We start from the raw sequence: 12,670 nt of genomic DNA on the forward strand, positions 1-12,670 counted from the left end.
GGAGGGAGGAGGAAGGGAGGAGGGAGAAGGGAGGAGGGAGGAAGGGAGGAGGGAGGAAGGGAGAAGGGAGGAAGGGAGGAAGGGAGGAGGGAGGAAGGGAGGAGGGAGGAAGGGAGGGAAGGGAGGAGGAAGGGAGGAAGGGAGGAGGGGCTCAGGGGTCCGGAACACGGGAGGGAGGGGGGGGGCTCGGGGTCCGGAACACGGGAGGAGGGGGGGGGGCTCGGGGTCCGGAACACGGGAGGGAGGGGGGGAGGGGCTCGGGGTCCGGAACACGGGAGGGAGGGGGGAGGGGCCCGGAACACGGGGAGGGGGGGGGCTCGGGGTCCGGAACACGGGAGGGAGGAAGGGAGGAGGGAGGAAGGGAGGTAGGGAGGAAGGGAGGAAGGAGGAAGGGAGGAGGGAGGAAGGGAGGAGGGAGGAAGGGAGGAGGGAGGAAGGGAGGAGGGAGGAAGGGAGGAAGGGAGGAAGGAGGAAGGGAGGAGGGAGGAAGGGAGGAGGGAGGAAGGGAGGAAGGGAGGAGGGGCTCGGGGTCCGGAACACGGGAGGGAGGGGAGAGGGGGCTCGGGGTCCGGAAAACGGGAGGGAGGGGGAGAGGGGCTCGGGGTCCGGAACACGGGAGGGAGGGGGGAGGGGATCGGGGTTCGGAACACGGGAGGGAGGGGCTCGGGGTCCGGAACACGGGAGGGAGGGGGGGAGGGGCTCGGGGTTCGGAACACGGGAGGGAGGGGCTCGGGGTCCGGAACACGGGAGGGAGGAGGGAGGAAGGGAGGAAGGGAGGAGGGAGGAAGGGAGGAAGGAAGAGGAGGAGGAAGGGAGGAGGAAGGAGGGAGGAAGGGAGGAGGAAGGGAGGGAGGGAGGGAGGGAGGGAGGGAGGGAGGGAGGGAGGGAGGGAGGAAGGGAGGGAGGAAGGGAGGGAGGGAGGGAAGGGAGGAGGGGCTCGGGGTCCGGAACACGGGAGGGAGGGAGGGGGGGGGCTCCGGTTCCGGAACACGGGAGGGAGGGAGGGAGGGGCTCGGGGTCCGGAACACGGGAGGGAGGGGGGAGGGTCCGGAACACGGGAAGGGAGGGAGGGGGGGGGCTCCGGAACACGGGAGGGAGGGAGGGGGGGGGGGCTCCGGTTCCGGAACACGGGAGGGAAGGGGGGGGGGCTCCGGTTACGGAACACGGGAGGGAGGGGGGGGGGCTCCGGTTCCGGAAACACGGGAGGGAGGGAGGGGGGGGGGGCTCCGGTTCCGGAACACGGGAGGGAGGGAGGGGGGGGGGCTCCGGTTCCGGAACACGGGGAGGGAGGGAGGGGGGGGGGGGGGGGGGGGGCTCGGGGGTCCGGAACACGGGAGGGAGGGGCTCGGGGTCCGGAATACGGGAGGGAGGGAGGGGGGGGGCTCAGGGTCCGGAATACGGGAGGGAGGGAGGGGGGGGGGCTCAGGGTCCGGAATACGGGAGGGAGGGGGGGGGGTCAGGGTCCGGAATACAGGGCTCCGGGCCGGCCACCCCTCCTGCCGGGCTGCACTCACCAGGCGCGGCCGCTTCCCGGTCACGTCCCGCACACGTCCTTCTGCAGAGAGAATAAACGAGGAGATGAGCGCAGTGACACCGGGGAGGGATCAGACATGGCGGCGCCTCCTCCCCGCTCACCTGCCTTCTCCTTCTGCAGCCACATGCGGTTCAGCCTCCCCTGCTGCTTCTCCTCGTTTCTCGCCATGTTTACGTTCACTTCCGGTCAGCTGACACCACGGTCACATGATGTGAGATGGGCGGAGAGATCGTTGTCTTGACCACAAGAAGCTTCTGCAGTGTCTCCACCAATAAGCAATGAGGGGGCGGAGCCATGTGTAAAACATGCGCAGAAGGGGAGAGTGGTCACTTGGGAGGTCGCTGTGTACTGACTGCTAATGTGTCACCATGGAAACGAACTCATACAGGACCACTACTCCCATCAGCTAACGTGTCTGCTCATACAGGAGAACTTCATGTATTTTCCCATAATGGAGCCTTCACTCCCGGCCTGGATGAGAAATTATAAGGCAGTATGGTGGCTCAGTGGTTAGCACTGTAGCTTTGCAGCTATTGGGTCCTGGGTTCAAATCCCACCAAGGGACAACATCTGCATGTAGCTTGTATGTTGTTTGTGGGGGTTTCCTCCGGGTTCTCTGGTTTCCTCTCACACTCCAAAGACAACTGATAGGGAATGTAGATTATGAGCCTCAGTGGGGACAGTGATGATAATGTCTGTACTGCACTGCAGAGCATGATGGCGCTATATAAGTGAGTAAACAATAATTATCTCTGTGCTGGAGATAAAGTAAAATGTCCCTGTAGTGTATACAGCCCAGATATACCAGTGACATCATGAAATAGTAGCCTCCAGCAAGTGACATCACAGCCTCTGATCCTGTGATGTCAGACCCTTACACTAGTAGCCTCCAGCAGTGACATCATAGTCCCCAATACAGTGACATTTTAGCCTCCAGTCATCATGGCCACCGGAGGACACACACAGAAGAGACCCCGGTGCAGGAACAGTATATGGGACCATTGCAGTCCAGTAGCTCCTCATTTCCTCCTGCTTTGGAGGTGGTAGTGGCCCCCTGACCTCCTGGGCCCCTGTGTGATTGCACCAGTGATATCTCCCCCCTGATCATGGTCCCCGGCACTGATACATTATTATATGGGGCCATGCCTCTGCTCTGTCTCATAGTCCTGCAGCTCTGGTCATCCCTATCCCTTATCCGTATGCTGTAAGGCAATAGTTCCATTGTGGATATCAGCCCGGTGTTTCCCTACAGATATCTGAGGCTTTCTACCAGGATTCCTGATGTGGGAACAATGGCTGCACCGCAGATTCACACAAGTGTGAGCCAAAAGCGCGTCATCTCAAGCTCCTTCTCATATGGAGCCACAGCCGGTTTCCATAGAGGTTTTTGAACAATCGCTTCTTGCAAAAAAAAGGTGTCCACCATGCTGCAACTTCCTACATCTCTCACCTTTATCTTCCAACCTACTTGATCTCGTCATTCATCCACTGACTTCAACTACTAGAATATCCTTGTATGTATAACAGTGTGAGCATTATACAATGATCAGTGTACAATGTATAAATTAAATATATGGTAAACTACACTTGTAGGCAAAATGAGAAATCATTTACACAACGTTTACATTTATATAACTTTAATATACATATAATAATCGCTGTAAACACTTCTGCCCTACACCAGCAGCAATCAGACCACATGTAATAACTTGTTATGACCTGCAGGTGTCACTATTACCACTGTACTATAGTGCAACAGGTAGAAAATGTCAATAGCAACAGTGACCCCTGCTGGCCATAGACAGGTACTGATCACCATACAAAGAAGCCATAAATAAAAGTGAAAGCATTTTTTGAGTTAAATATATCAGTTTCTTAGTGACTTTTTGCTCCGTTTGGAATATTCGGGAAGCAGACATTTTAACGAATTACTGTGGCCCCAGTGATAAACAGTAGCATTGCTGCAGTAAACAGTTCTCATTAAAGTACACTGCATACAATTGGCTGATAACAGAAAACAATACATTTCATTTAACTCCACAGTACTTAGAAGGAGATGGATGTTATATTTATTACCTCTAAGATATTTCTTATTGCATTTTTCATTTAAAGGAATATCCAAATTTTGTAAATCAGTGGCATACTGCAGATTGCCAGTGCTCTGGGTAATGCAAGTATTTTGCCCCCTATAACCCGTGAGCTGACTGTTAGCAGTCCAGGAGTCCAGTATTGAACCCGTTACTCGTATTGTAATTCTAGGAAAATACTGATTAATTATGGTTTGCGCTTTTACATCTTAGTTTATTATACATAAAATGGAAAAAATAAAGTTATATATTTTTGCTTTTCATTTTTTATTACATTTTTTTTTGTACAATTGTATTATTATTTACTTTAGCCATGACGCTATCCCTAACCCTAGTCCTAAACCAAACACTTACCCAGTACCTGACCCTAATTAGATTTAGAAAAGTGTAATAATATGAAAACAGCTCTTAGTAATGGATGAAGACATTAGTGAATTGTGCGTACAGCACAGAATTTAATACTGATTTTACCCATTATCTGCTAATCCTTTGTTATTGCGATCGCTTCTTATGTAAAGCGCAGTAGACGAGATAAGTTTGTTACAGGCTACTCTGCTCTGCATAGGCAGCAACCAAGACGGCAAAGCTCAATTCACTGTATATATATAATATAATATATATAATAGTTTATTTTTATAGCGCCAACATATTCCGCAGCACTTTACAAATTTTAGGGGGGACTTATACAGACAATACAGAATAAGCATATCTCATATCGAACGGAGTGAGGGCCCTGCTCGCGAGCTTACAGTCTATGAGGAAGTGGGGGAGACACAAAAGGTAAAAAGTACATATATTGTATAATGCAGCCTTGATATACTGAATAGGATAAATAATAATACATGGACTGGTCGCCAGCCAGTATGTGTGCAGTCCTGACAGAGGCTTTTATGTGCATGGTTGGTTTGAACCCGAAGTTGAAGAAGATTTTAATATGGGGGAAAGCTGGGATGGACAGAGTGTGTTTAGGTGATACGCCAGTCTAAAGAAATGTGTTTTTAGGGTTCGCTTGAAACTGTGGGTATTGGGAATTAATCGAACTGTCCTGGGTAGTGCATTCCAGAGAATTGGCGCAGCACGCGAGAAATCTTGGAGACGGGAGTGGGAAGTTCGGATTATGGAGGATTTTAGTTTCAAGTCATTTGCAGAACGGAGGGCACGTGTAGGGTGGTAGACTGAGACAAGGGAGGAGATGTAGGGGGGTACTGAAGCATGGAGCGCTTTGTGGGTAAGCGTGATAAGTTTAAAACGAACTCTATATTGGATGGGCAACCAATGCAATGACTGGCACAGGGAAGAGGCATCTGAGTAGCGGTTGGCGAGGAATATGATCCTGGCTGCTGCGTTCAGGACGGATTGGAGAGGGGAGAGTTTAGTAAGAGGGAGACCGATTAGTAGAGCGTTGCAATAGTCAAGACGAGAATGAATAAGAGCGACAGTAAGAGTTTTTGCCGAGTCAAAGGTGAGAAAAGTCCTGATTCTTGAGATGTTTTTGAGGTGTAGATTACATGAACGAGCGAGTGATTTGATGTGAGGAGTGAAAGAAAGATCTGAATCAAAAATGACCCCAAGACAGCGGGCTTGTAGCTGGGGAGTAATGGTTGAGCCACAAACGGAGATGGCAATATCGGGCACAGGTAGATTAATGGAGGGAGGAAAGACGAGGAGTTCAGTTTTTGACAGATTCAGTTTTAGGTAGAGGGAGGACATAATGTTAGACACAGCAGAAAGACAATCACTGGTCTTTTGTAGTAATGCCGGGGTGATGTCCGGAGCAGAGGTGTATAATTGGGTGTCATCAGCATAGAGATGGTACTGAAAACCGAATCTACTGATTGTTTGTCCAATAGGACTGTACTGAGCTTTGTCATTCAGTCGCTGGCCCATGCAGAGCACAGCAGACAATGATAAAGCCATCTCGCCTGCTGAGCTCTGCTTAAGCAGCGCCCGGTTGGCACTTAAAGAAGAAGCGCCACTTGCAAGCAGTGATCATTTGATAGTGTGGTCGGACATATTATTGGTGCAACCTGTGCAGCCACAGGGGCCCAAGAGGTAAGGGCCACTACCACCTCCATAGCAGGTGCAATTGAACTGTTGGACTGCAAAGGACCCATATACTGTTCTTGCACAAGGACCTCTTCTGACTGTGTCCGCCAGTGGTGGGTGGTGTGCAGGGGTGTAAAATGTTGTACCCCCAAACACTACCCCTGTGATTCAACAACTAATGGACCAAAGCACAATACCAGCGCTGTGCCTCCTTCATTCTCAGGATCAGATGATAAAGTCATGGCATATCCCGGCAATATACTGTTACGGTGCAGGACCACATTGCATAAGAGATACACAATGAGTGTGAGTTCTGCAGAGCATCGCATCAATGCACAACTCATATTATGAGCTAGACTCAGCTGCTGCTTCTCGTCCCCTCTGCAGAAACCCCTTGCTGTGTCTCCTCATTTCCCTTTTTACTTAAAGAGAGCACTGATTACTCTTTTTTTCAGTAAAATATTAGGCGCCATTTTCATGTGCAAATACATTGAATTTATCCATTGTGACACATGCACACAACACATACACTAAGAGAATATGTGTCTCATTCCCTCATCACTGTTTCTTCTTGCTGTTAGTGAATGAGAACATTGATGTATACATTCAGAGGAATAAACTGCTTCACAAATCAATCTCTTGTCCTGTTAGTTTGTTACAATGTATCAGTGCAGGTAAAATGTATCTGTCCTGATCTATAGACTCACAGGAGATTGCTACAATTCTTTCCAGTCTACACAAAGTGAAATATCAGGTATTAATGTTACTCACTGACAGCAAGCGATGACCTGGAAAATATTCAACAATTGAAACAAAATATATGAGAAAGTTGGGGTGCGTTTTCTGATTAAGCATTAATTGCATAGGACAGTAAGGTCCCTTTATATGCAGCAGCCAGAGTCCTCATCTCGTCACTTCCTCACTTGTAATAATTATATTTATTTCTATTTAATTATTAACATTTTCTTTTTCAGGAGTGTCACCACCTGCTGGTGACTGTCGGTAGTTCCGGCTTCTGCCACCTGCAGTGGGGTCTTCTTCAGACTATTGGTGGCCTGTAAATTGGCTTTTTGGCCTTGGCTCCAGCCCACAAGGGTGTGCACAGAGCTCAAGTGCCCGGATTTACAAGCACAGTGCAGCGGGGTGTCACGGTTATTATCCAGGGGATCTATGGCCGCCCCATTGGTTAACAGGAACTGGACGATGTCGCTATGTCCATGTTCAGCTGCGAGGTGCAGGGGCGTTTTCCTCCAGACATTTTTATCTTCTAGGTTTTTATTTTTTCCAGCTTTGAGCAAAGATTTGACAATGTCCATGTTGCCGGAGATCGTGGCATAATGGATTGGGGTACAACCGTCCATGTCCTTCGCACCATACCTGGCCTGGCTATTGAGCAAGGCAGCCACAACCTCAGAGTTTCCTCCAGCTGCAGCAATGTGGAGTGGGGTCTTCTTTTCCTTATCTGAGATATTGGGGTCTGCCTTATTATTGAGGAGTAATTGCACCAGAGCAAGCCCCCCTCCTTCTGCCGCCATATGTAACGGTGTCCGCGACTGCTTGTCTTTGGCATTCACATTGGCTTTGTGCTCTATGAGATTCTGGGCAACGTCGACATTGTTCCTCTGGCTGGCAAGATGCAAAGGAGTCACTGCTTCCTTGGTGACGGCGTTCACATTGGCACCAGCTGAAAGTAAAATGTCACACAAGTCCGGTCTGTTATGGTAGGCGGCCACGTGAAGAGGAGTTTGGTCTCCGGGACCCGTAATATTAACATTAATCCCCTTCCGGAGCAGCAGTTTCAGGGTGGAAACATCTCCCCCTTGAACAGACAGATGCAAAGCCGTACTCAGATTGGGCGTCCGATCCTCTATGTGCGCCCCTTTCTCGATAAGCGCCTGTGCCGCCTCCGGTTTACCCAGCTCAGCTGCCAGCAGTAGAGGTGTATACTGGATATCATTCCTTGCATTCACGTCCGTGCCTTTGTCAATTAAAGCTTTGATTATTCCAAAAAGGTTCAGCTTGACGGCTTTAAACATGGCAGAGATCATGGTGTCGGGAGAGAGCCCCTTGGAATATTGTAGGAGGAGGCCAAAAATGTATTCGTTGTTGGTACTGAAGGCCACATCGATAATGCTGGAGTCAATAGTGGCGCCAGCCTCCAGTAACACTTTGACCGTAGCTTCGTGCCCGCCGGACACTGCATGGTATAGGGCTGTTTGCTTCTTCTCATCTGTACTATCCACATTGGCGCCATTCTTCAGAAGAATCTCCACAAGATGACTATTATCCTTGGCGGCCTCCAGGTGTAAAAAGTTGGACCTATTTTTGTAGAGTTTTCCTTCTTCTTGAAGGAAGAGTTTTACCAGATGGTGGTGATTGTTCTGAGCTGCTAAGTGTAAAGGAGATTGAGAGTCATTGTCCAGGGAGTATATGTTCGCCCCAGCTTGGAGTAAAACCCTTGCAGCCTCCACGTGGCCGTTCTCAGCTGCTCGGTGCAACGGCGTCCTCCGTTTTTTATCCTTGACGTCTACTTTGGCACCTTTCAAAAGCAAGAATTCGATGACGGGGACATGTCCATTAGAAGCAGCTACATGTAACAGAGTTTCTCCTGAGGAATTTACAGCATTCACATCAGAATTCTTGAGAATTGACTCCAACAGTGAGAGGTCACCTTTCATGACGGCATCAAAGACGCCATCAGATGACTGAACCACCTTCTGTCTTGGAGTCTCCAGTTTAGGCCTCTTCTTCTCCTTGACTTGGACACTTGTTTTTTGAGTCTCCTTTTTAACCTTCTTTGGCAAATTCTCCTTACGGGAAATTTTTTCTGGTGGTTCACTGACAGGGGCTTGATTGTCCGCCTTATCCCTCTCCAACAGATATCCCACCAGTTGCCTTCTCCCATCCTTAACTGAGTCATTGACATGATTGACGTAACTTTTGACATTGTTGTATAAGCTGGGCTCTATCTGCTTGAGACAGGGGTAGAAGAAGAGGCGACAGGCTCTCTCACCTTTAGACAACAAGATGTCCACCAGCCGGGAATTCTTCTCCGTCCTCGTCCTGTAGTAAGACATCACCATTTTCTTATCCGTAGAGAAGATCCCATGTTCTACCAGAAGGTTGATGAGCTCTTCTGGGTTTTTGATGCCTTCAATGAGTTCATCTTTCTTGGACTTGAGCACATCTATAGCATATGGGTTCATAAATTGCCCTTGGGGAGAAATAGGTGGGAACAGCACAGAACTTGCAGCACTCATGGTTCCAAAGTTCCAGATTTCTCAGGATTTGGTTATGGAACCTGGAGCAGCTTCATGGTTCGAGACACCATCGTAGTAAATCCCAGCTCCTTGTATGAAGCAGCAGAGACTCAGCAATCATATCACACACACTGCCCCGGAGTCCTTTGTCGGACAAGTCGCCTTCTGTTTGCGCTAGGTAGGAAGTAAAGCAGTTTTGTCCGGATTAACAAACAAGTCAATAATAGCTTAGCGACTGTTGCTGCGAATACAACAACTGAAAAAGTACAATGCAAATGGGTGATCTGTGTACAAAAGTGACGGGGACTAAAGCCGGTGATGAAATATATGGGAACGAGGAAGACAATGCTCTCGGTAAAGAGAGAGTCAAGTGACAGAGCAAAGACGTGTGTAATGGAACAAGCCACAAGTATGAGGATAATGCAAAAATCAACAACAGAAAAAGCATCCATAAAATGATACATTTTATACAGTGGGGAAAATAAGTATTTGATTCACTGCTGATTTTGCAAGTTTTCCCACCTACAAAGAATAGAAAGGTCTGTAATTGTTATCGTAGGTCACTTCACCTGTGAGAGACGGAATCTAATAATAAAATCCAGAAAATTACATAAATCACATCGTATGATTTTTACATAATCAGCATTTTATTGCATGAAATAAGTATTTGATACAATAGAAAAACAGAACGTAATATTTGGTGCAGAAACCTTTGTTTGCAGTTACAGAGGTCAGATGTTTGCTGTAGTTCTTGACCAGGTTTGCTCACACTGCAACAGGGATTTTGGCCCCCTCCTCCATACAGATCTTCTCCAGATCTTTCAGGTTTCGGGGCGGTCGCTGGGCTACATTGAGTTTCAGCTCCCTCCAAAGATTTTCTATTGGGTTCAGGTCTGGAGACTGGCTAGGCCACTCCAGGACCTTGAAATGCTTCTTACGGAGACTCTTCTTAGTTGTCCTGGCTGTGTGTTGCGGGTCATTGTCATGCTGGAAGATCCAGCCACGACCCATCTTCAATGCTCTTACTGAGGGAAGGAGGTTGTTGGCCATTTCTCACAATACATGACCCCATCCATCCTCCCTTCAATACGGTGCAGTCATCCTGTCACCTGAGCAGTAAAGCACCCCCAAAGTATCATGTTTCCCCCACCATGCTTCACGGTTGGGACAATGTTCTTGGGGTTGTACTGATCCTTCTTTTTCCTCCAAATATGGCGAGTGGAGGTAATTGGCGAACTTCAAACGGGCATGGACATGTGCTGGTGTGAGCAGGGGGTCCTTGTGTGCCCTGCAGATTTTAATCCATGACGGTGTAGTGTGTTACTAACAGTAATAAGAAATTGTAGAAAGGTGGCACTCACTATAGGCATGCAGAAACAGTGGTCTTTATTTAGATAAAGACATACCGGAGCGGCGGTGTGTTACTAACGGTAATATTTGAGACTGTGGTCCCAGCTCTCTTCAGGTCATTCACCAGGTCCTCCCGTGTAGTTCTGGGCTGATTCCTGACCTTTCTCAGAATCATCCTTACCCTATGAGGCAAGATGTTGCATGGAGCCCCAGACCGAGGAAGATTGACAGTCACCTTATGTTTCTTCCATTTTCTAATAATTGTGCCAACAGTTGTGTCCTTCTCACCAACTGCTTGCCTATTGTCCTGTAGCCCATCCCAGCATTGTGCAGGTCTACAATTTTGTCCCTGGTGTCCTTAAGGCCCCGTCACACTAAGCGACGCTACAGCGATCCCGACAACGATTCGACCTGGCAGGGATCGTTGCTGCGTCGCTGTGTGGTCGCTGGTGAGATGTCAAACAGTCAGATCTTCCCAACGACGCAGCAACGATGCGGCGACCCGTAACGATCTGTATAACGATGCATGCCTATGTGTTTCTGTGTCTGAGTCGTCAACAAGGTCGTTGGTAAGGTGTCAAACACACCGATGCATGCTACCCAGCGGGGCCTCAACGATCAAAGAAATGTCCAGACCATTCCGACACGTCCAGCGATCTCACAGCGGGGGCCTGGTCGCTGCTAAGTGTCAAACGTAGCGAGATCGCTACTGAGGTCACTCTTGCGTCACAAAACTTGTGATTCAGCAGCGATCTCGCTAGCAATCTCGCTTAGTGTGACGGGGGCTTTAGACAGCTCTTTGGTGGAGAGGTTGGAGTGTGATTGATTGATTGTGTGGACAGGTGTCTTTTCTACAGGTAACGAGTTCAAACAGGTACAATTAATCCAGGTAATGAGTGCAGAGTAGGAGGGCTTCTTAAAGAAAAACTCACAGGTCTGTGAGAGCCAGAATTCCTGCTGGTTGGTAGGTGATCAAATACTTATATATTTAATACGATCTCGAACTGCAATGCACAGTCTGGCTGTGGGTCTCCCGACCGAAGCGTGACAGTTTCATATATTTCTATGGGAGCTGTGGTCAGTCCGTGCAGTGCAGCCTGAGATCGCACAGATGTGCATAGACATCTGAATGCACTACACTGATAGGGACTCATCAATAGGGCACAGTCACACAGAAAAAAAATGAAGTCACAAGACTATCGTAAAAATAAAAACTCACCTTAAGTTTTCAAACCATCAAGGTAGAAAGGTCCATACAGGTAAAATCAAGACATTGGAAGCCGTCAACAGGTGTGAGATCCCGATCCTCCTCACACTTCGGGGTTTAGTCCGGGTCTGGTGAAATGATTAGAATAAAACAGAATCTGACTTGCGATAGCGATTATATTGTTTACGTTATTAATTGTAGCTGTGGGCTACAGTACGTGGGGCTCACGACGCAGACTTTACGTGCTCGTATGAACGTTAACGTTTAATATAATGGTGACACCTCTAGAACAAAATACCTGTGGAAACTATTAATAGAAATTCTCTGCTTAATTGCAAAGAGACATATTGGATTTATCGCCTTCATACATTGCATCCCAATGGCCTCAATGATATAGTGGAAAGAATTTAATATATATATATATATATATATATATATATATATATATATATATATCTTTTTTATTAAAAAAAAAAAAAAAAACTTTAAGAAAAAAATATTTATTTATTTATAAAAAACTTTTTTTACTTTTCTTGTAAATCAAGTGAATATTTCTTGGGTGGTAATTTTATTGATACATGTCTTGAGTGGTTTTTAGTTTAGTGATTTGCTGTACAGGGATGTTTGTTTTCACCATTTAATGAAGCGCTATAGATGAAGCGGATAGTGAGACTGATTAGACAGATGTGGTGATTTCCACACCTTTATTTGAATACATAGTAAGGTGTAATTATTTATTTTTCCTATAAAGCAAAGAGTCATATGTATTTTTATTCAGATACATGAGGAAGGCGGTTGTTTCTGCCGAAACGCGTTGTATCCGTTTATTTACATTTGTATGCTTGAGCAATACATTTTATTTATGGACAATACATTTTTTAAATCATCACCACGGGGAGCTCGGCCACTATAGAATTGGATCATTTTCTATTGTGCAAACTTGTTTGTTTTGTTTCTGAAGACGCTGAGGAAGAATTAGAGTGAAAAGCGCTAGTGCATCACAATACACTCCTACAGGACAAAATTACAGTTATAATCGTGCTGTCCACCTTGGGGGTCAATTTTTTTTCCCTTACTTAAAGGCATGTTCTTTTTTGGGTTAAAAAAAATATTTTTAAAACTGGGTTTCATTAAAACTTTTGCACTGTTTTCCTTCCATAGTCTCTGTGTTACACTAGTATCCATT

General features: G+C 47.4%; 2 protein-coding genes across 2 annotated transcripts in view; both read right to left on the reverse strand.

Moving 5' to 3' along the window:
- Positions 1 to 1,786, reverse strand: part of LOC141157021 (uncharacterized) — a 7,919-nt gene extending 6,133 nt beyond the window's left edge. Inside the window, exons 1-2 of the mRNA XM_073643731.1 lie at positions 1,636 to 1,786; positions 1,515 to 1,555 (exon numbers count right to left, since the gene is read on the reverse strand). Of these exons, the coding sequence (XP_073499832.1) occupies positions 1,515 to 1,555; positions 1,636 to 1,702 (108 nt within the window). The 5' untranslated portion in view covers positions 1,703 to 1,786. The remainder of the gene's footprint in view (positions 1 to 1,514; positions 1,556 to 1,635) is intronic.
- A 3,014-nt stretch (positions 1,787 to 4,800) lies between these two features.
- On the reverse strand, positions 4,801 to 9,108 carry LOC141157022 (CARD- and ANK-domain containing inflammasome adapter protein-like). The gene has a single exon (XM_073643732.1). The coding sequence runs from the start codon at positions 8,925 to 8,927 to the stop codon at positions 6,612 to 6,614; it is 2,316 nt and encodes a 771-aa protein (XP_073499833.1). The 5' UTR covers positions 8,928 to 9,108; the 3' UTR covers positions 4,801 to 6,611.
- Between the last annotated feature and the right edge of the window lie 3,562 nt (positions 9,109 to 12,670).

Source organism: Phyllobates terribilis, unplaced genomic scaffold, assembly GCF_046119375.1.
Source record: "Phyllobates terribilis strain yellow unplaced genomic scaffold, ASM4611937v1 Scaffold_8__6_contigs__length_399053987, whole genome shotgun sequence".
In the NCBI taxonomy this organism is placed as follows: Eukaryota; Metazoa; Chordata; class Amphibia; order Anura; family Dendrobatidae; genus Phyllobates; species Phyllobates terribilis.

What these genes read in the sequence shown, in the direction of transcription:
- LOC141157022 (XM_073643732.1), bottom strand. Translation starts at nt 8,927, where the DNA reads ATGAGTGCTGCAAGTTCTGTGCTGTTCCCACCTATTTCTCCCCAAGGG.